This window comes from Cydia fagiglandana, chromosome 8 (genome assembly GCF_963556715.1).
Source record: "Cydia fagiglandana chromosome 8, ilCydFagi1.1, whole genome shotgun sequence".
In the NCBI taxonomy this organism is placed as follows: domain Eukaryota; kingdom Metazoa; phylum Arthropoda; class Insecta; order Lepidoptera; family Tortricidae; genus Cydia; species Cydia fagiglandana.
Window position 1 is genome coordinate 3,208,493 of NC_085939.1, and position 26,578 is coordinate 3,235,070.

General features: G+C 41.2%; 2 protein-coding genes across 2 annotated transcripts in view; both read left to right on the plus strand.

Moving 5' to 3' along the window:
* LOC134666487 (MAP kinase-activating death domain protein) overlaps positions 1–21,144 on the plus strand; it is a 72,013-nt gene extending 50,869 nt beyond the window's left edge. Inside the window, exons 22-37 of the mRNA XM_063523668.1 lie at positions 393–589; positions 1,807–1,965; positions 2,576–2,728; positions 3,229–3,325; positions 3,539–3,666; positions 5,127–5,252; positions 7,080–7,236; positions 7,922–8,259; positions 8,572–8,713; positions 9,611–9,738; positions 10,347–10,472; positions 14,088–14,129; positions 16,999–17,071; positions 17,736–17,782; positions 17,986–18,104; positions 21,029–21,144. Coding sequence (XP_063379738.1) covers positions 393–589; positions 1,807–1,965; positions 2,576–2,728; positions 3,229–3,325; positions 3,539–3,666; positions 5,127–5,252; positions 7,080–7,236; positions 7,922–8,259; positions 8,572–8,713; positions 9,611–9,738; positions 10,347–10,472; positions 14,088–14,129; positions 16,999–17,071; positions 17,736–17,782; positions 17,986–18,093 — 2,021 coding nt within the window. The 3' untranslated portion in view covers positions 18,094–18,104; positions 21,029–21,144. The remainder of the gene's footprint in view (positions 1–392; positions 590–1,806; positions 1,966–2,575; positions 2,729–3,228; positions 3,326–3,538; positions 3,667–5,126; positions 5,253–7,079; positions 7,237–7,921; positions 8,260–8,571; positions 8,714–9,610; positions 9,739–10,346; positions 10,473–14,087; positions 14,130–16,998; positions 17,072–17,735; positions 17,783–17,985; positions 18,105–21,028) is intronic.
* A 1,328-nt stretch (positions 21,145–22,472) lies between these two features.
* Positions 22,473–26,508, plus strand: LOC134666903 (uncharacterized). Its single transcript, XM_063524209.1, has 5 exons — positions 22,473–22,478; positions 22,801–23,025; positions 23,660–23,770; positions 24,157–24,275; positions 26,281–26,508. Exons 1-5 carry the CDS (start codon positions 22,473–22,475, stop codon positions 26,483–26,485), a joined length of 666 nt encoding a protein of 221 aa, XP_063380279.1. The 3' UTR covers positions 26,486–26,508.
* The last annotated feature ends 70 nt before the right edge of the window (positions 26,509–26,578 follow it).

Sequence of the window (26,578 nt, forward strand, 5' to 3'; positions counted from 1 at the left end):
TCAGCCCCTAATATAGTTTTTTCCCTTGCTTCGGCACGATAGGTAAACTATGTTCTTCAGCATTTTGATAAAATTGATATTCAATCGATTACATAACTCAAGCATTTTTCATTAGTTATTAAAACTAAAACGGGCCTCGTCATGTCATGTTTCGTCATGTCCGTCCGTCTATCTGTCCGTATGTCACAGCCATTTTACTCAAAAACTATGATACCTGAACTAGGTATATTTTAATACAATTTTGGACATAAATAGGTATATTTTCTAAGCCGCTATTTCGTTTAGATGTTAAAATAAAACATTAAATATTTTTTGGGCGCGCACTTAACAAGAATAGGTACCTAAGCTAAGTGAATGATTTTGAAAATAACCCTCAAATCCAAAACGGTCAGGTAAGCAGCAGAAGGCTGGCGAGGGCGTGCGCGGGGCGGGGCGCGGCGCGGCGGCGGCGTTCGGGCCGTTCTCGGGCGGCGCGCGCGGGCTGGTGGCGCGCTCGCCGCTCGTGCGCCACGCCGCGCCCGCCGCGCCCCAGCCGCAGCCCCAAGACCGCTCCAGCGCCAACGCGGAGAACCAGGCCTTCCTCAACGACGTACGTGCTTTTATATGTGTCGGCGGCCGATCGTAAGATCAGGCAGATCGTAATGTTCCTGTGTAATGTTTTGACGATAGTCACATTAAACCAATATATAGGTAGGATAGGTTCGTTAGATTGCTTCATATGCCCGAAGGGCAAACTGTCTGACTCAGAGCACGGGTCAAAGATTTTTCACGTTTCACGATATGCCTAGGAATTTCACGATATGCCTAATCTTACGATCGGCCGCCGACATATGCTTTTCTTTACTTTGACCCACAGGCGAGACGTCCTCCACACTGAGCATAGTAGCGCTACCCCCTGTGCCACAAATATGCGGTAGTTTTACTCCATTTTCGAGTCAAAGTGTCTTTGTGTGACGCCCGTGTCTTTGAACGGACCAATCACGGCACGGGACTCGCTCACCTCGTCCCCCCGCACCCCTGTATTTTTGGCAGCATCGGTTCCATGAAATAATTGCTCTAAACTCCGTCTAGACGATTCCTAGTCTATGCTTTCATCTGTCTCGTTGTCTGTATGTACCTAATCTTGCAAGCAGAATTAGACCCACTGCATCGATTCATGTGTATTGGATTGTCCGTATAAGGAGTGGGCAGATTTTTCAGGTGATCATGGTTAACAACCAGCCAAATTACAATTAAACACTTAATGGCAACAAGAAATGAGGTTTCACATAAAAAAAATAGGAATACATTATAATTGAATAATTTTACGGTATAGACTCACTTGTTTTTAGTCACTCGCGCGACATGTTTCGGAGAGCCTAGGTCTCCTTTCTCAAGCACTAACAGTGCGAGCAGCGTTCACGACGGCCGTGTATCGCGCACTGTCTATCGGCACTCCGAAACATGTCGCGCGAGTGACTAAAAACAAGTGAGTCTAAACCGTAAAATTATTCAATTATAATGTATTCCTATTTTTTTATGTGAAACCTCATTTTTTGTTGCCATGGTAATTTGGCTGGTTGTTCTCCCAACAGCTTAAATTTGATATTAAACTTTCGTGAGACATATTTTAAATTGTTTATACGACAACGGTTTCACTCACTTGAATTTTTAGTCGCTATTGGCAAGCGAACATGAACATGGACATGAACATGGTGAACATGGGCCCGAAACATGTCGCCAATAGCGACTAAAAATTCAAGTGAGTGAAACCGTTGTCGTATAAACAGCTTAAATTTGAATACATTATAATGGTTTTCTACACAGTTGGTGCATCACGTCCTGGAGGGCGAAGGCGTGGGTTGGCTCAAGCTGAACCGCCTGAAGAAGTTGATGGAGGACGAGTCTTACCGCAACATGGTGCTCAGCAAGCTCAACCGGAACCTCAGCCGCAAGACCACGCCCAACGACAAAGTCTACGACGTGGTAAGTTAACTTGCCCCTTAATGAATCTATTTTATGAGTCCTACTGAAATTTTTGATTTATATGAAAAATGTTAAACTTTATGTACATTGGTACACTTACTTACTACTTACTTACTTCTCTGGCTCAGCGGCCCGAAGTGGATCTTGGCTTCCGACACTAGATTGCGCCATTCACAGTAGTAGTCACAGTAGGTACACATTTACCAAAAAGCCTTAACTGTTATGGTGGTGAGCATACTCAACCACTACCTCACCTAATGTGACCATGCAGGGGTCGGTTTTTGAATTTCGATCGTTCAATTTCGTCACTTGAAAATCGGTGGAAATCGGCGAAATGCTCATTTTTGAACTATGAGCGATAGAAATTGGGAATCTAGTGGTATTGACCACTCGTTTTCAATTCTATTAGTAGAATTTTAAGTGCCTAGTAGTGGAGATATTATTGAACGAAATACACGAAATCGAGCGGTCGAAGTTCAAAAATCGGCCCCCAGTTCTTAAATACCAAAGAAATAAAAGTCTTTTTGTAAAAGTTAATTTTCATTGGTAATCGGGCGTAAAATCAGTTCTGCCCTCCTAGTAGATACAATACAGTTGTATTTTTGAACAGTTCGTCAGCAAGCCGGTGTGGAAGGGCATGCTCCGGGTGCTCCAAGCAGTGGTGCACGGGCTCGAGCACACCTACTCCAACTTCGGGCTCGGCGGCATGGCGTCCGTGTTCCAGCTAGCCGAGATGGCGCACACACACTACTGGAGCAAGGAGGTAACGATTGTTATGTCGGTTTCACATTGTCCGATCCGATATCGGGTCTAACAGTTCAACAAGCCGGTGTGCAAATAAAAAATGCGAATTTTTTGGGGGGTGGGAATATTAATTGCATGTCAAAAACGCAAGTAAGTATAACGGGTTATAGATTTGTAAGTGGACCCGAGCCGCTAATCCTTTGTCTAAAAAAAGGGTCGTGTAATTCTCTACGGTTACTGAGTGCTGGCGAGTCGGACCAGTCTTAAATGTGTCATCGAGATGCGTAACGAAGGCGCTTTATCGGAGAGCGCACCTACACTAGTTTCTTGAGCGTTGGACTAGCTCGCGCACAGGTGCCAATTAGAATAATTAAGACCCTTTTTTGTAGGTAAGTAGCAAGTGCGGTTTTACTTAACAATAGATAAAGGATTAGCAGTTCGGGGCCTGTTACGAATCTACAGACTATAGCACCGATCGACTAGCAGTTATTATTAGCAAATTATTTTTGTTTTACACAGGTGGCTGGGCTGGAGCCGAGTGGCATGGGTGGCACGGCTCTCGACAACTACCTCGACACGCCGTCCGAGCCGTGCTCGAGGAAGAGCTCGCAGTCAGGTCAGATTATATATTTATCCGTACCAACCTATCTATATCTACTAACCCTTGCGAATTTAGTGCTATCACATATCTACACGGTGCCTATCCTTCGAAAGTATAGTCGCGTTTAAATATTTTACTCACCAAAAACCTAAATAAAGAAAATTTTACATTTTCCGTTATTCATTTCCAGCAAATCAGTACATTATTATAAAATATATGTTCACGCAGATGTGCCAACATTGAATTATCCCGATATGGAGCCGTCTGAAGCCCAGAGCACCACCGAGATGTTCAAAGACATGCTGAACCAGAAACGGAACCTCTTGTTCAGCAAGCTGACCTCGTTCGACTCGGATGTAAGTATCGCCAACAAGGGGAGGGTTCTTGTTGTGCTATTGCATGGGATATATACTGTGACCAGTAAATGTGTTCATTTGTATTACCTCAACCCGTATTTAGGGGCCTAATATTTATTTAACAGTGTTATTGCATTCTTGAGCATGACACGAAGTATTCATACATAATAAAGTGCCATTTTAAGTATTTTTGTGCATTCCGTGTCTGTATTTAACTTTAACTAATAGTATATGTGATAAATATTTTTATATTTTAACAATATACGATCGCAATGTGATATTTATATACTTATATGTAACCCTGTATTCCGTATCATTCTGCCGTGGCTGGTAAGGTGCATCCAGAGAAGTCCGCCGCGAGTGTGCAAGCATGTTTGCTTCGGATTGCGCGCCTATTTAGCGCCACTTGTGCAAGGCTCTCTTAAAGCGCGCAATGTAAACATGCTTTACGCAAGCATGTTTACTGTTCGCTGCGAATTCGCACCTTTAGCGGTAACGTAGCATCCCGTATCAGTACCTAAGAGTGACATTCCATTTCCAACTGCAGCTGCAATACTGTTCATTTTACTATGGAAACGCGTCGCTGTCATTGTCAATTTCCATAGTAAAATGAACAGTATTGCAGCTGCAGTTGGAAATGGAATGTCACTTTAATCGTCACATAATATTTAACATAAGATTCGGAGCGATGCAAACGAGCAGAGACCGCCGGGGTATACAAAAAAAAAATATTTTTCGCGTATTCAGACAGTGGAACCTCAGTAATACGAACCCAAAGGGAAAGTTCGATTAAAAATTGGCTCTTGGATAATTTCGACCTTCCAGGGGTTACAATTTAATTTGCAAAATAAATTTGAGATATAGAGGTAGGTATTCATTTTTAAATTTTGTAGGTATTTTAGGGGTAATGTGAAGTACCATATATTTGGGGTAGGACCTGCACTATTTAATATTTATTTTTTCGATTTAAATTATTCTAAATTAATTATATAGGTAGACCGTGAAGGAAGCGTTTGTTAGGTTAGGTTACATATACCGATGGCAAATATATAGCGGGCTGCATTAATTTTAGAGGTTGAAAGGAATGAAATCCTTTTATTTCAAACATGTACTTTTTACATCATCACTCTTGTGCATACCCAGGTATATCATCTTATATTTATATGACCCGTTAAGTTTTCATATTTAATTACACAAACGGGTCTACCGCGATACAATTTCATTGTTTTTACCTTTAATTCCGACGTTTCAGCTGAGTTGCACCAGCTGTGGTCACGGAAAGACCACAGCTGTCAAAACAATGAAATTATATCGCGGTAGACCCGTTTGTGTAATTAAATATGTGTAGGTACAAAACGCGAGAGTTTAAACCGTTAAGTGTTCGTTTTACCGAGGTTCCGCTGTGTTATTGGTTTGTCCGGGATCATTGTTCGTCGGCTACAGAGGTTGTGTGATGGCAGGCGGCGCCGTCGTCGGACTGCTCCGCCGACGAGAGCGGCTCGATCACCACCAACCGAGCCAATCTCTACGACCACCGCGCCTCCTTTAAGTCCAACCTCTCTGATACAGAGGTCATGTTCCTCAATGTAAGTCTTAGTCGCTGTCGTGACTAGCGCCCGCTTGCACCGACTTGTCGCTAGCGTTGGTTACTCGAGTCTGTGGGCCCGATTCGGATTTTGAAATAGACATATATTAGATATCTTTTAGACGACACCAAGATACGATAACGATATGTTTAAGATCTAACCTGTCAAATTGGACATTTGCGCGATTCTGGAGATACTCTTGAACGATTTCCACAGGATACGGCTTAGAGATCCAATTCACATCTAATAGATATCTTACTCTATCTAACGTAAAAGTGACATTGGTTGCCCGAATTGCGCTTCAAAAGAGAACTAGTTGATATCTAAACTATATTGTGATTAAAGGACTATGTTGAATCAGTTTTAAGAGACTCAACATGCCCAGTGTCGGCATTGTTGAGCCGAGTGAGCCTAATTCACTTTTTTGAGCCGTGTGTCTACATGGGACGTAGGCATGTAGGCACTTTTTTTGGCACACGTTTGAAAAACTTGAGTCCTGTATTAATAACAATTGACTCCGTAATGAAAGGCCACGTCTACGCCTCGGCTAGTCTGTGGCCATGAGTAAGCCCATTCATAATAATAAAAAATAAAAAATTTGAAGAATCTTTCCATTATTCGTTCCGTCGAGTTTAGAAACGTATATTATACGTACGTTTATTTGCAGGAAACCCATTATTTATAATTAGAAATGGTGTTAAAATATTGATCTGATCTGTAAAAGTTCTCAAGTTTCTAAAGAAGCTTAACATAACTTCGACTTAAAGCCGAGCCGTCCTGTGTCCAAAGACTCTTGTACTTGCCAACCATGACCTGTCGCGCCACTGTAGTGATCCTAGCATGCTAATAATCCGTAGACCGATCATAAATGTACTTGCATCACTGAACATATTTACAGAAGTGTCAGCATTTCTAAGGAAAAGCTAAGTGACACTGCTGTGTGTATATTTACATTAGCTTTACCGTTAAGTTATTGCTTTTATTATTGTAAAATTCTTATGTACTTTTAATCTGCCTGTTCAATTAGAAATTAAATTACAGCTCAGAAATGAAAAGTCAAAGAAAGTGTTGTGAAAACGGTTTTTACAGTAGATATATGAAGAAGAATTGTTACAAATAATTTGCTGGAGCTGTCAACAATTTATAGGTAAAAATAATGTAGGTAAATACCCTACCTACCATACCTAAGTACCTATACAAAGTGATGTGCATGTTTATTTATTTATTTAATCTTTAGTGCACAAAAGAGAAACCTTATACAGTACAAAAGGCGGACTTAATGCCATAAGGCAACCTAAATACAACCTACATATCGTCGGGTGACAAGGTAAAGTCACTAACTAACACCATTGAAATTATTGGACAATAAACAATGTTACAAGTGTAATAAAGTGCATTGTTACTTTAATTTTTTGATAGTACTTAGTGACTTTTGCTTGTCACCCGACGATATTTCCTGTTAATGCCCATGAATTAAAGCTTCACAGAACACCTGAATGAATGTCTACCTGTCTACCCCAAAAAAAATCTCCATAACGGTATACAGGCTGTTTGGTACATCGTTTGCCAAATTAAAACAGCAGAAAGGTTGAGTCATTTGCTATCTTCTCGGGCCTAGAAATTTTTAATTTGGTGCAAAAAAATTTTTTCACTTCTATGACAGTTTTACGTAAATTTCAAATTTTTACTTGCGTAGTAGTAAAAAAAGCCATGGCCAATTTGGTTTTTCTAGGCATGAGAAGATAGCAAATGACTCAAGCTATCTGCCGTTTTAATTTGGCAAACGATGTACCAAACACCCTGTATATGGATAATTTTCGTACGCAGATGGGTCGCGGCGCTGCGAGCGGCAAGCCTCGGGCGTCCAGCGTGTTCTCCTCGAAGTCGTCGCTGGGCGGGTACCGGCCGCCGTCGGGGGCGCCGGCCACCTCGCCCGTCACCTCGCCGGACACCGCGAGGACCTACCTGTTTCAAGGACTTATCGGTAAGTCTGCGCTTTGCGAACCCAAAGCCCATGCGAGGCCGAAGGACATTCGAGATTAAGGGTCGGTTGCACCAAACTGTTCGTATCGCTAAAGAGTTCGCTAGATTTTTATGTATGGAAAGTTTCATAGTAAAGCGCCAGGGCGCGCCGGCTGACGTTGATCAGTCTGTCAAACACGAATAAATCTATTCTATTCTATTCTAAGGGTCGGTTGCACCAAACTGTTACGAACGTTAAAGAGTTCGCTAAATTTTTATGTATTGAAAGTTTCATAGTAAAGCCGCGGGGCGCGCCGGCTGACGATGATCAGTCTGTCAAAGGTGGTTGGTGCAACTGGCACTAAATGTGGTTGGTGCAACTGGCCGTAAATGTGTGTCAAAAAGCGAACCGCGAATCAATGGTTCAAGTTGAGCTTATAGATCCTGCATAGCTCAAAGGCCGAGCTTCTCGTAGGATCGTGTACTAGCGCGCTTCCATACAAGGCCAAAGGCCGCGGAGAGCCGTCATCGGTCACTAATTCTAACGCATATAAGACAACTGCTCCCTGATACAGCCTAGGAACTCAATCATTCCCCCTAACAGGCCACTCCTAATTTTCGCCACTCTCGCAGAAGGCACTAGTACACGACTTATTTTTAAAATACATTTTATTTCGTCTACGTATAAAACTAAAATATATTTTAAGGCAAGGAGAGATCAAACCTATGGGACCAAATGCAGTTCTGGGAAGACGCATTTCTAGACGCCGTGAGCCAAGAACGCGATATGATTGGCATGGACCAAGGCGCCAACGAAATGATGGAACGGTACAAATGTCTGAGCGAGACGGAACGAAAACGCCTGGAACACGAAGAGGATAGACTGCTTTCTACAGCTCTTTACAATCTGACGGCGGCTATGGTGCTTTTCGATGTGCAACCGGATATCGTACGGAATAAAGTGCGGAGGTTGCTTGCGAAGAGCCATATAGGACTCGTCTATAGCCAAGAAGTCAATCATCTGCTTGACGTCGTTCATACGTTGGTAAGTTACATTGTATATTTTTTATGTTTCTTAACATCTATTTACTGTAATATTTGGCGGTAATATCAACCATGGCTTGCAATAACCATATCAATTGCAGTTTTTACCTTCTGACTTTGGAATGGCCTAATTTCAGTTGTATTGGCCTTATCACATTCGTGCGAGTGGCAAGCGATTTTTTTTATCCATTATCACACATCGTTCGTAATTCTCTTCGCCCGCCTCACCACTCGCACAATGTGTACGAATTACTGCTTAATAGATTTTCCATGAAAAAAGCGAAAAGAATAAACAAATGGTCCGTTATGTCAGCACGGCAACGACATCGACCTGAAGCCCCTGGGCTCGCGGCTGCTGCGGCGGGCCTCGTTCACGGTGCACGAGACCGACGCCAGCGGCGAGCTGCGCTTCATGGAGGTGCGCGACGACGGGCTCGTGCTGCGCTCCACGCAAGGTGAGTGCTGTGACGTCACCTGACCCGCGGCCTCGCGGCTTCGGCCTCGCTCACGGTGCACGAGACCGACGCCAACGGCGAGCTGCGCTTCATGGAGATGCGCGACGACGGGCTCATGCTGCGCTCCACGCAGGGTGAGTTTTGTGACGTCACCTGACCAGCGGCCTCGCGGCTACGGCCTCGTTCACGGTGCATGAGACCGACGCCAGCGGCGAGCTGCGCTTCATGGAGGTGCGCGACGACGGGCTCGTGCTGCGCTCCACGCAGGGTGAGTGCTGTGACGTAACCTGACCCGCGGCTTCGCGGCTACGGCCTCGTTCACGGTGCACGAGACCGACGCCAGCGGCGAGCTGCGCTTCATGGAGGTGCGCGACGACGGGCTCGTGCTGCGCTCCACGCAGGGTGAGTTTTGTGACGTCACCTGACCCGCGGCCTCGCAGCTACGGCCTCGTTCACGGTGCACGAGACTGATGCTATTACCTCGTGCTGAGCTCCACACAAGCCCACTTCATCGGTCTTTTCATTTTATACAGTGGGCGGCATCCCAGCTAAATACGCTTTCCGTTATTCGGACGTCAAGTAAAAAACAAGAATTCTTGTTACTTGTATAAATTTTCTACAAGTGATTTTACAGAAATTACATGAATCCCTGATTAATATTATTATAAAAAAATGCAAAAGTAGCTCTGTCCGTCTGACTGTCAGTTACCTGTTGACACTTAAACCACTGAACCGATTTACTTGAAATGGTATGGAGATAGTTGGAGGCCCGGGGGAGGACATATAGGGCGAAGTCGCGGGCAGAAATTAGTTCTTTAATATCTGAGATCTCTTTCACGTGAAAATAATTGAAAACCGTTATCAATTGCAAATGTTATAAACTTAATGTTTCTGCAGGAACAATCGTGGAGCGATGGTGGTACGAAAGGCTTGTCAATATGACATATAGTCCGAAAATACGAGTTTTGTGCCTTTGGAGGAAGAATGGTGGTCAGACGCAACTACATAAATACTATACGAAAAAGGTAAATGGTTAAATATGTGCGTTACTATGGCTTTTTTTCATTAAGCGCTGGTGGCCTAGCGGTAAGAGCGTGCGACTTTCAATCCGGAGGTCCGGGGGTTCAAACCCCGGCTCATACCAATGAGTTTTTCGGAACTTATGTACGAAATATCATTTTATATTTGCCAGTTGCTTTTCGGTGAAGGAAAATATCGTGAGGAAACCGGACTAATCCCAATAAGGCCTAGTTTCCCCTCTGAGTTGGAAGGTCAGATGGCAGTCGCTTTCGTAAAAACTAGTGCCTACGTAAAATCATGGGATTAGATGTCAAGCGGACCCCAGGCTCCCATGAGCCGTGGCAAAATGCCGGGACAACGCCAGGAAAAAGAAAAAGAAGATGACTTTTTTTCATTGTCAATCAGTGTTCTGAACTTATTTTAGGTCTGCTACTCTTTATGAAAAGTTAAAACGATTTTTAATGGAGTTAATAAGACAGACGTATCGCATGTCGTCAGAATATATTATGTATAAAAAATATAATGCACTTCTTTTAAATGAGTTTTTGAATAAAAATCATAGAGAGCGAAGAAATATCTTGATATCGTTACATTTATTTTTGTATATTTTCAGTGCAAATCGCTATACTATTGTATAAAAGAGGCCATGGAAAAGAGCGGGCGAAGTCAGGACGCCGCGGAGCTGGGAGGGGAGTTCCCCATACAAGACTGTGCCTCGGGGGAAGGCGGACTTATACAGGTATTTAATATAACATTACAAGTACTTTATTTAATTTTGTACATAACATAACAATAAGTACTTTATTTGTAATCATGTATAAATATCATCAGTCCTAGAATCAATTTTGCAGTTTTGAATTTGGAACCTTCTTTTAATTCATTATGGTTCAAAATTCGATTTGATTTAGTCCTTTTAAAGGGTCTTGGGACTTAATAATAGTCATACTAATTATGGAGCTTTTTTGCCATAACGCTGCATTTTGAGGTGGAAGCAAGCCACTTTGCACGATAATAGTGGAGACCAAATAAAACTATTTTTTTCGAAGCACCCGTAATTTCGTCCCTTAGGAGCCGAGAAAAAGCGAGGTCTATTAAAAACAGAAAAAAAAATCTACAAGTTTCACGGATCGTCCGATTAAGATAAATTTGGTGTCAATCGAAAGAATATATCTTTTCTTGATGTAAAAAAAATATAAAAAATATATATTAAAGAAATATAGTGTTAGTGTAAAATTATTAAAAAAATACCTTTTACGTTTTAATTTTCAAATAGTGTCTTCCACATTGAAAAATGTCTGCAAATAAGTACTTAATAATAAAGTCAAACATATTTCTTATCAGAAACTGAAAACCGCATCAAAATCGGTTAAGTAGTTTATAAGATTCATGATCCAGAAATTGGTCTAGTTTTATTGACATGACGATTTATAATTAGTGACTAATTTTAAGTACTGTATTAAGTTCTAACTATGTTGTGCTTTTCTTATTAATATAAAACACACCTTTATCTATGTATTATATAAACATTTATACATATATCTTCAAATTCATTAAACAAATTTTATTATGAGGCATTGTGTTTAAAAGCAGGGTTAGTACTTTAATCCCTACCGAATATTGGGCAAATCAAAGTTTTAAAGTTAGTAGGTACATTAAAGTACGTATAATAACTTATATAATTTTATAAAAATATAGCTTTTTCAATATAAAGTATATTTATCTGTAAAAAGATCTACATTTTATTCTCTTTTTTATTTCATCCTCTAGTTTAACCAGTTTAGCCAGTGTGAATGAAGCTGAAGATGAATAATCTTTTTCTTGTAAATATATAATATCATCATATCAGCCTTTAATCGCCCACTGCTGAGCATAGGCCTATCTTCGAGTACGCCACTTATCCCGGTCCTGAGCCAATCTCATCCAGAAGTGACCCGCAATCTTCGGAATGTCGTCCACCCAACGAGCCAACGGACGCCAGGCACTTCTTTCGTCTGTAAGCGGCCACAATTCCGTTAACATTTTGGCCCACCTGGCATCACTCTGCCTGGCAACATGTCCCGCCCAGCTCCATTTAAGTTTGGTGATGACGCATCCAACGTCTTGCATCTTGGTGCGGCGTCGGATTTCGACCTGCCTCACTCGGTCTTGAAATTTGATGCCGAGCATGGCGCGCTCCTTGGCTCTCTGTGCCACTCGGATTTTATACACAGCCTCTTTAGTGAGCGTTCATATCTCGACACTGTAGGTCATGCTAGGTAGGACACATTGGTTAAAGAGGCGAGTTTTCAGGCATTGTGGAATGTTAACGGGTTTGAGGATGTCCGCTTGTTTATTGAATGCCGCCCAACCCAGCTGGATTTTCCTGGAGATCTCCTTCTGCTGATGTGTTTAGTCAAATGATAGAATATATCCAAGATACATATATTTCTCGACCACCTCCTGTCTTTCGTTCCTAACCGTAATGGTTGGAATCGATTTACTAGAGATGTTCGTCATAACTTTAGTCTTGGACGTAGTCAGCTTAAGATCTATTCAAAGAAGCATGGCTTTCAACCATGCCTTGAAGATCTTCCAGGGACTCGGCAAACAAAAAAGGCGGCAGGTGTGACAAGAAGGCCCTTGGATATTGATACTGATGATAGTTCTGTCCCATGCAAGCGTTTTTATGACGTCGTCTAGCACTGCCGTTAAAAACTTGGTTGAACTGATATCCCCTTTCGATAGATATTGGGTTACTAAGTTTGTATAGCCAAACTTGTATTGTTGCCGAGGTATATATGTATAGCTCCTAGAGCAGATCCACGTAGCGATTGTCGATTGAGCAGCGATGGAGAGAGTCAAACACCGCCCAATGCTCGACACTGTCGAAGGATTTTTCGTAATCTACGAAGGCCATGCACAGGGTCCGGTTGTACTCGTGACTTTTCTCCATTAACTGCTTTACCGCATGTATATGGTCGACTGTAGAGAATCCGCTCCGGAAATCAGCCTGCTCGGGAGGTTGGCATTCATCGAGGACATAATTTCATTGTTTTTACCTTTAATTCCGACGTTTCAACTGAGTTGCACCAGCTGTGGTCACGGAAAGACTGACGTCCCAACAAATGTCAACGGAGATATTAATAAAACAACACTAAACTACCCGAAATTAGTTTATAAAAATGTTCGGGGTAGACAAAGAAATTGCAGCTACCCGTTAAAGTTTAATGGTACGTTGGAATTAAAGGTAAAAACAATGAAATTATATCGCGGTAGACCCGTTTGTGTAATTGAATATGTGTACAAAACGCGAGAGTTTAAAGTGTTATATTCATCGAGGATACAAGTTAGGCGGTTGCATAAAACTTTTACAAAGAGTTTGTACGTATGGGAAAGGAGGCTTGTGGGGCGAAAATTCGGCTTCGATATATCTCCTTTTTTATGTAAGATGGTGACTATGGCCGTTTTCCACGTATAAATATATATTATATACATATGCCTAATGTAGATAAATTAAGTACCTTCTAATTTACGTATAATTTACTACGACTTACTCGCCTTTTGGACTATGTAAGACGAAAAATCCCATATAAATAAAAGTAAGCCAACTTCTGAAACTTGTATCTCAAAAACTGCTGAACCGATTTTGATGCAGTTTTCGTTATTTAGTAAGAAATATATTTGACTTTAACCAAAAATACTTATTTTCAGACATTCTTCAAAGTCGAAGACATTATTTGCAAGAATAAAGCGCAAAAGAGAAAAAAATGTTTTTTAATAATTTCACACTAATATTGTTTGAAAAGATTTTGTATTTATTTTTTTTACGTTAAAAAAAGTGATTTTCTTTCAAATGATATAATTTTTTTCAATATTTGTTGTTCCCTGAAACTTGTGGAATTTTTTTCTTTTACCTAATAGACCTCGCTAAATCTCGGCTCCTAAGGGGTGAATTTTTGGGTGCTTCGGAAAAAATCGCTTACTTTGGTGTCTACTATCACCATGCAAAGCGGCTTGCTTCCACCTTAAAGTGCAGCTTTGTTTTCATAATACGTATGACTATAAAGGAAAACCATTTACTTAATTGAAGGGGTTGGTAAGAAGTTATTATGGCCAATAAGCCAATGACCAACCCATGGACTTAGCAGTCGCGTCTAATGATGATCCCAGTGATAGTTCCATGAAGTCGCTTTTGGTTGGGCTTAATGAATTATAATTATTTATCAATTTAAAACAAAACTACGAAAAATACAGAGACCATATTTTTTATCAATTCACTTAAGTATCTGCTTACCTACAGTGAGAAAGTTTTAATTTGACAAATACATTGTAACATTGCCTCGGTTAGTTTTACTGATTGCTTTATCGTTCGAAGGTGTGCATGGAAGGCGTTGGCCTGCTGTTCCAGCACAGCAAGGTATGTGTTTTTTCTTTCGTGTCTATATGTCCGTATTTTTCGTCAGCTTTTTTTATAGTAATGAATTTACCAAAACTGTTGAACGTCTGTTCAATGCGAGTTAGCCACTGTTTTGGTATGGTCATTACACCGATTTGTCAGGTAAGGTATCTGTCAGTGTAACGCTTCATTCAGAGATCGTGTCGGTATGAACGGCGAAGGCGCTTCTGTCTCTTTGTGCCGCTCGACCGCGGCATCGCCATCGGGCGACTTACGAAGCTTTCTCATCCACGTACGCGATGTGCCATCTCTTACGATATCAAACAAAAAGGCACCCGCCACGATATCGTCCAAATAAAATATATATTTGATAACGCTGAATGGCAAATCATAAATTTAAACTTGCTTGCCCCTCAGATCCTAGCAATATTTAATCCGGATTCAAGGACCACTCAAACTTTCCTATTAACTTCTTCTTCACTGTCCGATTTTTCTCTTTAATATATATATTACCTATTTATATTAGTATATTGAAACTCTTTTTAAGTAATGGTGTATTCGTAGAGAACGAATTAATGATCATTATACAATCACTACGAATTCAGCTTTGTTCGAGTAAAATCACAATTTATGCCCATAAATTATCTTTCTCTATTATTACAATCGATGTAATAGTTAGAAGTTTTTACATTTTAAGGTTTACCGTTGTCCATCTGATTTTCGTACCTATTCCGTACAATACTTTGTGCATGTGCTATTGTCTGCAACCTCCCTCGTCGGCCGCGGGCTCTCGTGGCGGGCAGCGGGGGCTCGGCCGCTCGGGCTGTCGGGCCAGCTCGGCCGAGCGCGAGCCGAGACTCGGGCTGTCGGGTCAGCCCGGCCGAACAAGAGCCGAGACTCGGGTTGTCGGGTCAGCCCGGCCGAACGCGAGCCGAGACTCGGGCTGTCGGGTCAGCCCGGCCGAACGCGAGCCGAGGCTCGGGCGCCCGCGACGCTAGGAACTTTTGAGATGGTCCTTGACACGCGCTCGCCCGCCCCCAACTAATCTTCTTTTTGTCTGTTCTACTTTTCCCGGACACGCCGAACCGCGCCGCTGCGCTCAAGGATTTCGAGGTACTCAGTGGTTCATACACTAGTAATGGCTGGCTCTTACGATGATCGACACGACCTTATTTCTATCACGGTTACATTGACATGCAATTAGCGATGATCGTTCGAGGTCGTAGGGCTTTACTTGTAGTTTTGAGGCTTACAGATTGTTTTTAGCCGTTGTTAGCCTTGTTTTAGTTCTCCCGAGTGCGACGAGCGCCGAAGCGCGCGTCGTGCATGCACATAGAAGCCCTTTGTTTATTTATTTGTTTATTATCGCACCCGATAGCTTGCAATCGTATCGCGGATCGTCCGGCGAGCGGTCTCGATTCGCTTTCGCCACGCCCTCCGCGGCGGTCAGTTCGTTGGTCCCTTGTGTCTTTATCCCGGAACCCTCGCGTTACGTCCGCCCCGAGCCGGACGCGGGTCGGAGGTCAGTCGTAGAGCATTGCCATCTCACAAGTTCTGGTGCGGCTCCGGGCCCGGCCGCGTGGTGCTCCTCGCCTCCCGCTCTCCCTCCCGCCCCCTCCCCGCACACGCCGCACCCCGCACACCGCACTCCCCGCTGCTCACGTGCGCTCTTGCTGTCAACATTCAACCAACAGAAACGCGACATGCAGAAGACCCTGAGTAGCAGTTTTTGTCGTTGAATTTTGAACTACAGTATCGTAGTGAGACACACTAATTGTCTGCTCTGCCATGTTCATTGGCCGTGCGTTATCTTCTCGTTTTCATAAGGAAGGTTTCGGCACATGTGAGCAGGCATTAGTGGATCCGCCCGATACTCAGTATACGCGTTGCGCTGCTCATATCGCATGTTTGCATGACTGCGTCTTACGGATTTTACATTATCATCTGCCTTGAACTTAAATCAGTTACCATAATATAAAGTATACAAAAAGTTCAGAGCGGATCCATTAAACGAAACAACTGGAATGCTTAGCTTATTTTGTACAAATTTTCTAACGTATCTTCAAGGAAGGACACAGGTTGTATAAACAGATTTTTATGGTTTACAAAAATTGCTAATCTGTAGATTTTTTTTAATTTTATATATTGTAAGTACCTATCTATAATCTACAAAACTTAACTGATATGAATTCAACAGTTATTTTTGTGTAGCTAAATAATGCCATTATGTAAAACGTTTTGTACCTAGTAACTTATTCAAAATTCAAGCTACGAGTAGAATTTGATTTGTATGCAGTAGTTAGTTGCCTAGCTGCTAAACTGAATGTGTGAAGTTATTTTATCGCATGTTCGCATCGCAGTTATTTACGTAGCTCATCGTTTTTCACACACTTACAGTTTTACATAAAAAATAAATTGAATACATTCTCACTTCGTATTTCTGTGAAAAAGATTGTATGAAACATTTATACACACATATTCAACATGAACATACTGGTTAGGCTAAACCCGTCTAAAATTCGTACATGACGTAGCCAGAGGGCTGATTTACACGGCACACGAACTCGCATGCGATTTTAGTTACATTGTGGACTGTTGGTTACGTCTAATTCAACCGACCGATCAAAAACCGCAATGTAATGAAACTCGCATGCAATTCTCACATCGTCTAAATGAGCCCTACTAATAAATAGGTAAATACTATGGCCCTTATTCATAAACGGTTACTGAAGTTGACAAACCGATAATAATCGTTTGTCCCTTTCCATCATACCAATACGTCGGAAAGGGACAAACGATTATTATCGGCTTGTCAACTTTAGTAAGCGTTTATGAATAAGGGGGTATAACTTTAACAGGTGTGTCAATGTTGCTCTTCTCCATGTTCCAGTTCTTTGTGAGGCTTGACCACATCCGGAAGTGCTTCACACAGAACGGCGGTATCTTCGTTTTAGAAGAATTTAGTAAGTTCTTTAGTGATATTAATATAAAATCTTGTGAACTGAACCGTCTTTATATGATCTTCGAATTGCACCTGTTTCCACTTGCAGTAAAAAAAAAGAATATTGACAGAATGCCTTTTTTAGGGTTCCGTACCCAAAGGGTAAAACGGGACCCTATTACTAAGACTTCGCTGTCTGTCCGTCCGTCCGTCCGTCTGTCACCAGGCTGTATCTCACGAACCGTGACAGCTAGACAGTTGAAATTTTCACAGATGATGTATTTCTGTTGCCGCTATAACAACAAATACTAATAAAAAACCGGGCAAGTGCGAGTCGGACTCGCGCACGAAGGGTTCCGTACCATAATGCAAAAAAAAAACAAAAAAAAAGCAAAAAAACGGTCACCCCATGCCCCATTTAAATAAAGATTTAAATGGGGCTCCCATACAACAAACGTAATTTTTGACCAAAGTTTATGGTACGGAACCCTTCGTGCGCGAGTCCAACTCGCACTTGCCCGGTTTTTTTCTGCAAGTTCTTGTCGCTGTCAAAAAACCGATAAAGTCGTAATACCTATTGGAAAATTTTATCGCATAACTAATAGTAATAAGCTTATTAAAACTGGTTTCCAGTAGCCGTTAGAGCGTGGTTGAGCGGTACTAAAATTTCAAACCCTTTTTTTTAGATCCAAAAACAAGGCAAATAATACAGAGAAAGTACAAATCAATAATGGTAAGTATGTTTTATTTGTATGTTATTATAATCAGTGTACAAAATCTAGGAGAAGATTTCATAGAAATTATCTGTTGAATAAGTTTTATTTTATAAAACAAAATTGACATCTTCTCCTGGTCACTATTGTGAAATGTCCTGTATCTTCATTATAATTTCCTGTCTTGTTTTATTATTGAAAATCTGATGTTTTTATGTTGTAGGCAGAAAAAGTAGTGCTTGACCTGCATCGTTTCTTCTCCATATGGCTTTCTCGGTATTATATCGAGACCACTAGAAGTGAAATGAATTATGCACCTTTCATTTCATAGCTCGTACGGATGTATGTACACAACGTGTCTATTTTATTTTGCATAATTTTTTACTCTTTGCTTCAACAGCCTTCTTTTTTTGCTTCCGTTTTATTATTGCCTCTGCTTTTTTATGTTTTTAACTCTTACATTTAACTATGCAGTTACCTTGGTAGTATTACGAATATAGATACCTACTCTAGTAGAAGTACCCAAAGTTTTATGATCTTTATAACTTTATTTATTGTCTGTCTGAAATTATTTACTAGTTGAGTTAACATTAAATTTTTACTTAATATTATTTTTTCTATTTTTAAGGTATGTATACCACGTGTCCGAAAATTCAACGATAAGCTGGCACCAGAAGATGGACTTGCTCATGACTACTCGAGGAAAAAAAGAAATAAATATATATCTCAATTTATTATGGAATTACAAAAAAAAAATCTACACCCCTAGTGGTATTTTTAACGACCACCCATTTTAGTTTTTTTTTTTCAATTATTTTTATTAGTTTTCCTCGTGTAGTCATGAGCAGGTCCATCTGCTGGTGCCAGCTTATCGTTGAATTTTGGGACACGTTGTATGTATGCTTTCTTTAGATTTATATGTTGGTGTGCATGAACATTACTGCCGAGGGGTTAAGCTCAGTTTTCCTATGGCTAATATAATAAATAAGACTTATGTCACTTATGTGCAGACATAGTAATCCGCGGGGCAAATTGTGGATTAAGACTTTATGTTTGGCACTTAATATGTACTAATTACAAAAAAATAGGCTGTTTTAAAACGATTAGGCAATTAAAAACAAATTTTTAACTATTTTGTTGTAATTAGTACCATAAGTGCACAAACATAAAGGCTTAATTCACAATTTGCCCCGCGGATTCCTATGTCTGCTTATGTGTATTCTTCATACCTTTGTATTTACCTCTTTCTTTAGTGAAGTGAAAAAAGTGTTCCTTTTTTCGGTATTAAATTCACCTGATGCGCTCGGGTTCAGCCATGATGACAGTCTGCCGTATTAGAACTTCAAGATATTCACAAGAGACGACACGTACTAGATCCATTCTAGATACGTTATAGTTTAGATATCAACTAGGGAATGCAAATCGGTTATTTTCGGTTATTTTTTGTATGGAAATAATCGGTTATTAACCGAAACCGCGGTTATTTCCATACAAAAAATAACCGATTTGCATTCCCTAATATCAACTAGTTCTCTTTTGCAGCGCAATTCGGGCAACCAATGTCACTTTTACGTTAGATAGAGTAAAATATCTATTAGATGTGAATTGGATCTCTAAGTCATATCCTGTGGAAATCGTTCAAGAGTATCTCCAGAATCGCGCAAATGTCAAATTTGACAGGTTAGATCTTATCGTTATCGTATCTTGGTGATGTCTAAAAGATATCGTCAACAAATGCCAAACGAAAAGAAAAAAATTATCGTAATGACACATGCTACGAAAAGTCACGTGACTATTTCTATACGTTATGTAAAATTCCTTTGGCGCTTTCTATCAACGATTGTCATCTTGGCTAGGCACCCAGGATTCTATTTTATGAACTGTTGGCTTCGCTTGTGGTTCTATTTAACAATACTTGCTCTAGAAGCGGTTCGGTTACTAGAAGCATTTGCGTCAAACGACATCGTGAATTTTATACGTTTATTTACTTTTTAATTATGCTATTGTCATTTAATTGGTCAGTTAGTCTACTTTTTGTATAACTATCGTGTATTTGAAGTAATAGCATTTTGCTAACGAAGCTGATTGATTTGCTATGAATGTATGTATATCATGTATATGTATATACCTATGTTGCATAATCTTGAAAATATGTATTTATAAACGCACTAACATTCAATTTAAAACTATACCATGTGGGCCTCCACAGTTCACACACAGAATCTGGCTTGGTCAGGCGGCTTGGCAATTTTAAAATCGATTACCTACTTATTATTTCTGTTACAGTCATAAGTGTGAACTGGTCAAAAGAACTTTTAACCGACAATAACAGGCAAAACTGCTTTTGACTGAGCATGTTGGTCAAAAGTAGTTTTACCTGAAAATCATACCTATTTCTGGCAGCAGTTTCGTTTTTAGGGCGTAGCAAAAAAAAATAACCCTAACCTACCTATCTCTGGGAACAGTTTCGTTTTTTGGGCGTAGCAAAAAAAAACCCTAACCTACCTATCTCTGGGAATACTTTTGACTGATAGTGACAGTCACAATTACTATTAACCTATGATTTTCAGGTAAAACTACTTTTGACCAACATGCTCAGTCAAAAGCAGTTTTGCATGTTTTTGTCGGTTAAAAGTTCTATTGACCAGTTCACACTTTTGACTGCGACATATCTAATTAATGATTATTTTTATTACAGTATTTTATTCAAATCAAACATATATATTCAATAAGTGTGACTATTTTGGTTCTTGTTAAAAAAATTACATCATGGTCATCTTAATCGCGTTGTCCCGGCCTCGGTTAATGGTCTTTGGTTGTAACGTATACTTAGTCCCTTTATTTGAAAATACCTTCAATATTGTTGATGTTAATAAATAGTTAAATACTGGTAGTATCGCTCATTTGGTATGAAAGATTATTTAAGGGAGGGGCGATACAGAAGATTTAAGTAGCCTTTATATTTCCTATACGTTACAAAATCTCGACACGCTGAAAGGCATTTTCACTTAATTGAACACCTTTAACGGCCGGTTAGCAATCGTTACAAAACTGACGGTCAATGTCAAATCCCATACATTTTGTCGGGAATGTAACGGTTAGACGTTACTGAAACACGACTTAAGTCGCGCTTAACTTGTACAAGTTAAATGAAAATGTCCTGAAAGATTTGATATTTTGGTCCTCCAATGACTTCCGTTTCGGTGAACGAGAAACTCAGCGGTTATGGCCGTTTCAAGGTGTGATTATAGTCTATGGTATTTCAGGCAGACCAGATATGCTACGCGGTGCTATGTGTGTTCTCGTATTTCGCGGCGGGGCACGAGCAGAAGAAGGCGATACTGGAGCAGGCGGCGCGCGTGCCGCCGCCGGCCGCGCTGGCCGCGCCCGCCGCGCAGCGCAGCGTCTCCGACCTCGGGCCCGACGCGCCGGGGCTCAAGAACCGGACCACTCCACAGGTGTGCTAGCTACTCTTTGTAGTCCTGTCAGGCGTGGCTCACTCCGCGATTTCGTCACTTTGCTTCGGGTAACTAAAAGTCCATCCGTTCGACCCTAATTTTGGGGTTTGCGCTGTCGCCACCTAGCGGCTATATCTGTCCTGATCGTAACAGACGCGTTTTGTTAGAGAGTGAGTCTTCTGTACCTAGTACTATTATTTATTCTGTGGTCCTGTGCTGAAACATGATGAAAGACTATTATAATATCTATTATGAACAATAATTATAATATCGGGTTGAATGATAGGAATACCTACCACGTACTATGATATTTTATATGTAGATGTGTTATACACGTTCCAAAATTGAAGCACTCACCTCGTGTCATGTGTACGAGTTTGTCTCAGTCTGCCTGACGCAAGCGCGAAGTGTACACCGGTTAATACTTTTCCACAAATAACGTGTATTAAGCAACAAAATGCCGACCTGCGTTATTTTGAAATGCTCAAATTATCCGCGGAAGCGCAAAAAAATTGACGGCGTCACATATCATTGGTAAGTAAAAGCTGAAATAACCCGTTTTTCTTCGGTTTAATCTTGAATTAAATAAACCCAGCCGCCATTTTCGCCGGCTGACAGAACGAGATAAGTTTATGTTCTCATCAGTGAGAATGACAAGGACGCACCAACTGCGTACATAGATTATCATAGCAGACGCGTCATGGTAAGTTGCATTCATTGTTTGGTGCTTGTCGTACAAATAAAAGAAATATACTTAAATTTCAACTTTAATATTGAAGTTTTTTACTTGAACGCATTTTTTCTTGTATTTAAGTACAACAATTGGCAAATTGAAGATTATTATTGGCCATATTATTGTCCGGGTCGCGTCAATTAAGTAAATAGGTATATTGCTGTTTATACAAAGATTACTACAAAATTAGTATTTATTGTCAGGCATTTCATTTTCTCACACAGTAACAATTATTAATAACATAAAATTGTTAGTAAAATAAAGGATTTTGTTGTTATTGAGTTTGCTTTTTGTCAAAATGTTTCTATAGTATAACAAAAATTATGAATAAAGATTATAATATAATATCTTTTATTTACATAACTAAATATGAAAACTTTTTACTTCGGTGGCGAGTACATTACTACATAAAACTGCATTAAAATGATTTGCACCTTCTGTCAAACATCTTAGTCTTTGATTTTTTTTTTCTTAATAAGTTTTACGCTTCGCGCCATATTCACTGTTTGCCGTCGTGTTATGGTGGTATCACTGATTTACTAAATTCACGCGCAAGTGACAAACACTAGCCGTCTCTTTTTTACTTAGGTATTCTTTTAATTGTGCCGTCTCTTTTACGCATTTGCGTATGAAGTTGTAAACAAATTGTAACTAATGCTGCCGTGTCGTTGGCAGCATTGGTTGGCATCATTTTTTTCGCTTGATATGTTAGTGTATGGCTTATCTACATATAAAATATCATAGACCACGTATCTATTTTTTAAATAATGGATTTATAATACCAGTTCACCTTTTTTAAACTACTTATAATCAAATGTTGTAACCTAAATATATATTTTTTGTATAGTTGCAAGCAGACAGAAGATCACCAGTGAACCGGCTGGCAGACCCGCGGACATCGGCGAAGAACCCATCGCCCACCCGGACGGAGGTGCAGCGGGCCGAGCCGAGCCGGCCGCAGTCGCCGCGCGCCGCGCCGAGTCGACCCGAGCCGAGCCGACCGGAGCCGAGCCGAACCGAGCCGAGCCGAATCGAGCCGAACCGGCCCGACCCGCCGCGGACCGCATCCCAGGTAACAAAATTATGAGAAGAATTGGTTGCAAATTGACAAAATGGTTTCTTACCTTTTTGATATTTTTTCTTCTCTGATCAATAAGTTAATTTAACCCCTCGTATGCGGCCTGTCAAATTTGAGCATAGAGAAAGTGACCTTGACATTTAAAATAATAGATTTAAATTTCCACGCACGGATCTGTGTCTAAGCATACGAGGGAAGTGTAAACGATCGGCATGTTGGTTACGCACCAGGCTCCGTAGAGAACGAAACGCAACAGTCACTGTCGCACTTACTTATATGGAAGAGGAGAGTATATCACTCTTCAATATTATGCATAAGGGCTGATTTAGACGGCGCGCGTACTTGCATGCGATTTTAGTTACATTGCGGACTGTTGGTTACGTTCAATTCGACCGACCAATCAAAACCCGCAACGGTATGAAACTCGCATGCGAGTTCTTCCATCGTCTAAGGGTCGGTTGCACCAAACTGTTCGTAACGTTAAAGAGTTCGCTAAATTTTTATGTATGGAAAGTTTCATAGTAAAGCGCCGGGGCGCGCCGGCTGACGTTGATCAGTCTGTCAAATGTGGTTGGTGCAACTGGCCCTAAATCGGGCATAATAAACGTGCAAGCTCTATAATGTGCAGGAGCCGCCGGCGGAGGGTCCGCCGCGCCGGCCGCCGCCGCCCGCGCCGCAGCCGCGCCTCGCGCGCGCCCTGTCGCAGGCCGCGCCCGCCCGCCCGCACGACCCGCCCCAGGTGACTACCCCGGCCCGCCGGACCTGACGAAGGCGTTAGGGCCAGAGGACCTCCCACGAATATCGAAGTTCGCAAATTTGGGGCGACTATCTCTTTTTGCCAAATAAAAGCGCAAATAGATCGCTCGAAATTTACAAACTCGACTTTCGCGATTATAGCCCGGGACCTAAATAGATAAGGTTTAAGAAAATAGTGAACGACCGCTTCTCCGAACAAATATAGTCTTCATTTTCCTCTTTGAATATTTACATCATGGAAAATATTTTTCATTTTGTACAAATATTTTCTATAATGTTAACATCCAGAAAGAAAACTGAAACAATGTGTATGGAGAAGCCTCGCGCGCTGTCGTCCACTTTCCTCTTAATCTGTGTTTTATGTTTCAGCTGCCTCCGCGGCCCGGCGCGCGGCCCGGGGCGGCGGGCGGCGCGGCGACGGGGGCGGCGCCGCCCGCGCTGCCGCCGCGGCAGATGTCGGCCGCCGCCGACCTCAACGCCGCGCCCAGGTACTGCACGAGCGGCATATCTAACCCGAGGGCCACGGGACGCACACTCGACGCCGACCGCCATACTGTTGAAAATATAGTGCGTCAAGCAAATCTTGTCAGTAGCAATGTAAAGCAAACTAAAGTAGGGCAACATTCAAAGAGTAGTATCGCTCTAAGAAAAGCAGCAATGTACAATGTACATCGAACCGAAACTTTTTTTTCCGCTGAGCGCGCCCTATTACGGACGTCAATTCAAATTGTCACTCGCGGATTCTCTATTGAAAATGTTTGAAATTGTTAATAATAGGTATGGACGGACACTTTAAAAGCGGTGTGTGATGTTGATAAAAATGATTAACTAATTTGAAGATCTCAAAATAAAATTAGAATTGGACTATGCCGTTAAACAAGAATGTATGAATAAAATCATTGCTTCAGCAGGTAGATATCCTACTGGATTTTAAATATTAGATTTCTCAGTTGGCACTGTAGGCATTGTAGGGACCTTAGCTTTGATTAAGCACAATGTTATTTAATATATTGGTATTTAATGGTGACACAGCAGAAATATCTCTTGAAATAGAATCGATTCAGAATGTAAACAGATGATGGCTGTCATTCGCGATCCACATTCCACAGATAAAACACAGATGACACGCAATTTTCGAATTATACGAACACAGTGTTGCTAACCCGCGATATTTCAAATATGCCGCCGTTTGCTACTGACAAGATTTGCTTGACCCAGTATAAATGTCGACGAGCGTGTGTTCCCTCGTGCGTGTGGCCACCGCATTAGGGTTGCCAATTATCCTGGTTGATTGATTTTAGATTACTGACATAGTTACTTGGTTAGACTATTAATTATATACTCTATTACCGGCGTGACGTTCTTATTGATAAACCGATATTCATTGATTGATACTTTACAATTGATTGGAGCGTTAAACTTATCTAATAATGTGTGATTTATTTGAATCTGTGCTTAATTACCGTTTTCAGCATTCCTTTTGGTGATCTTAAGCGAAACTAAAGAGTTAAGCGACCGTAGCCGCTGTGTGGTGCCGAAAAAAAGGTGAACATAGCTAGCGGTCATGGTAGATCCTCCGCGCTCTACTTAAGGCGAGCTATACTTAGACTGATTTGTGGTATATTTAGAATTTTAATTATAGTATATCTATTTTCATTTCATTCAATTCTTAAAATAATATTAGAAAACCAGATTATTAGAGTCATTCGGTCAACGAGATACAACATATTGTTTTCGGTGGAATTACTTATTGGTCGATGGTCGGGTCACATAGTTTCTTTATTTTGTTGTAGTACTTTTTTTTGTTGAGTTGCATTACTTTAAGATTCGTATAGCGACATTAAAATATCACAAATTGCTCTAGGCATACCGCGCTTTAAAAGTTAAACAAATCATTTCGCACAAAGCTATGGACTATTTATTACTTACCGACATGTTCTTTACGAATATTTCATTCACAAATCCACTAATATCCCAACTTTCACTTCATTTTCGTCTTTCAATCGCTTCAGGTATTCAGCTCCCAATCAATGACTTATAGTTGTAGAATTCAACAAGCCCAATACGACGTAAAATGAAAGTACCTACATATTTTGATTCACTGTCAATCACTTTAAAGTTTGCACGTTCGTGCCAAAAAGTTATGATTTTGAAATTTCGAGTATGTATTTATTTTTATCTTATCAATTTAAGTAATTGCAGAAAACCTAACCTAACAGAAATGTCTACAGATATATTCGTTAACAAAAACCCTTGTCCCGGGCATGCAATTACAAAATTAGTCACTACTTGTGTCTCCACTCCACCTATACAGAAAATAGTGTTGTATCAAACTAGTCAATTATTAATACCATACCACACCTGGGAGTGGTATGCCTGCCGGCATGTCCGGACAGAGGTTTCTCTTTGCGAACTGAAGATATCTTTTCGATCTTCGAATTCATACTTAAAATCTCAATGGAATAACAAAGAACAATGTGTTTTTTTTTCTAGTGGAGCTCGCTCGCTGCCCCTGGCGGGTGCAGGCTCGGGCTCGGGCACGCCGCCGGCGCGGCGCGCGGCGCTGCGCGAGCGGCAGGGCTCCGTGAGCGGCCCGTTCGCCGCCACCAACCCCTTCACGGCGCCGCGCCACGCCGAGTTCGTCATCCCGCAGCGCAGCAACGCGCGCCGCCCATCCACCGACACTAACAACTCATAAAATACCTACATAATACATATACATATTAATTTGCAAACTCTATATTACAGCTTGGCAAAAATGAGTAGAAATTAAAAAGTGGCAACACTGTAG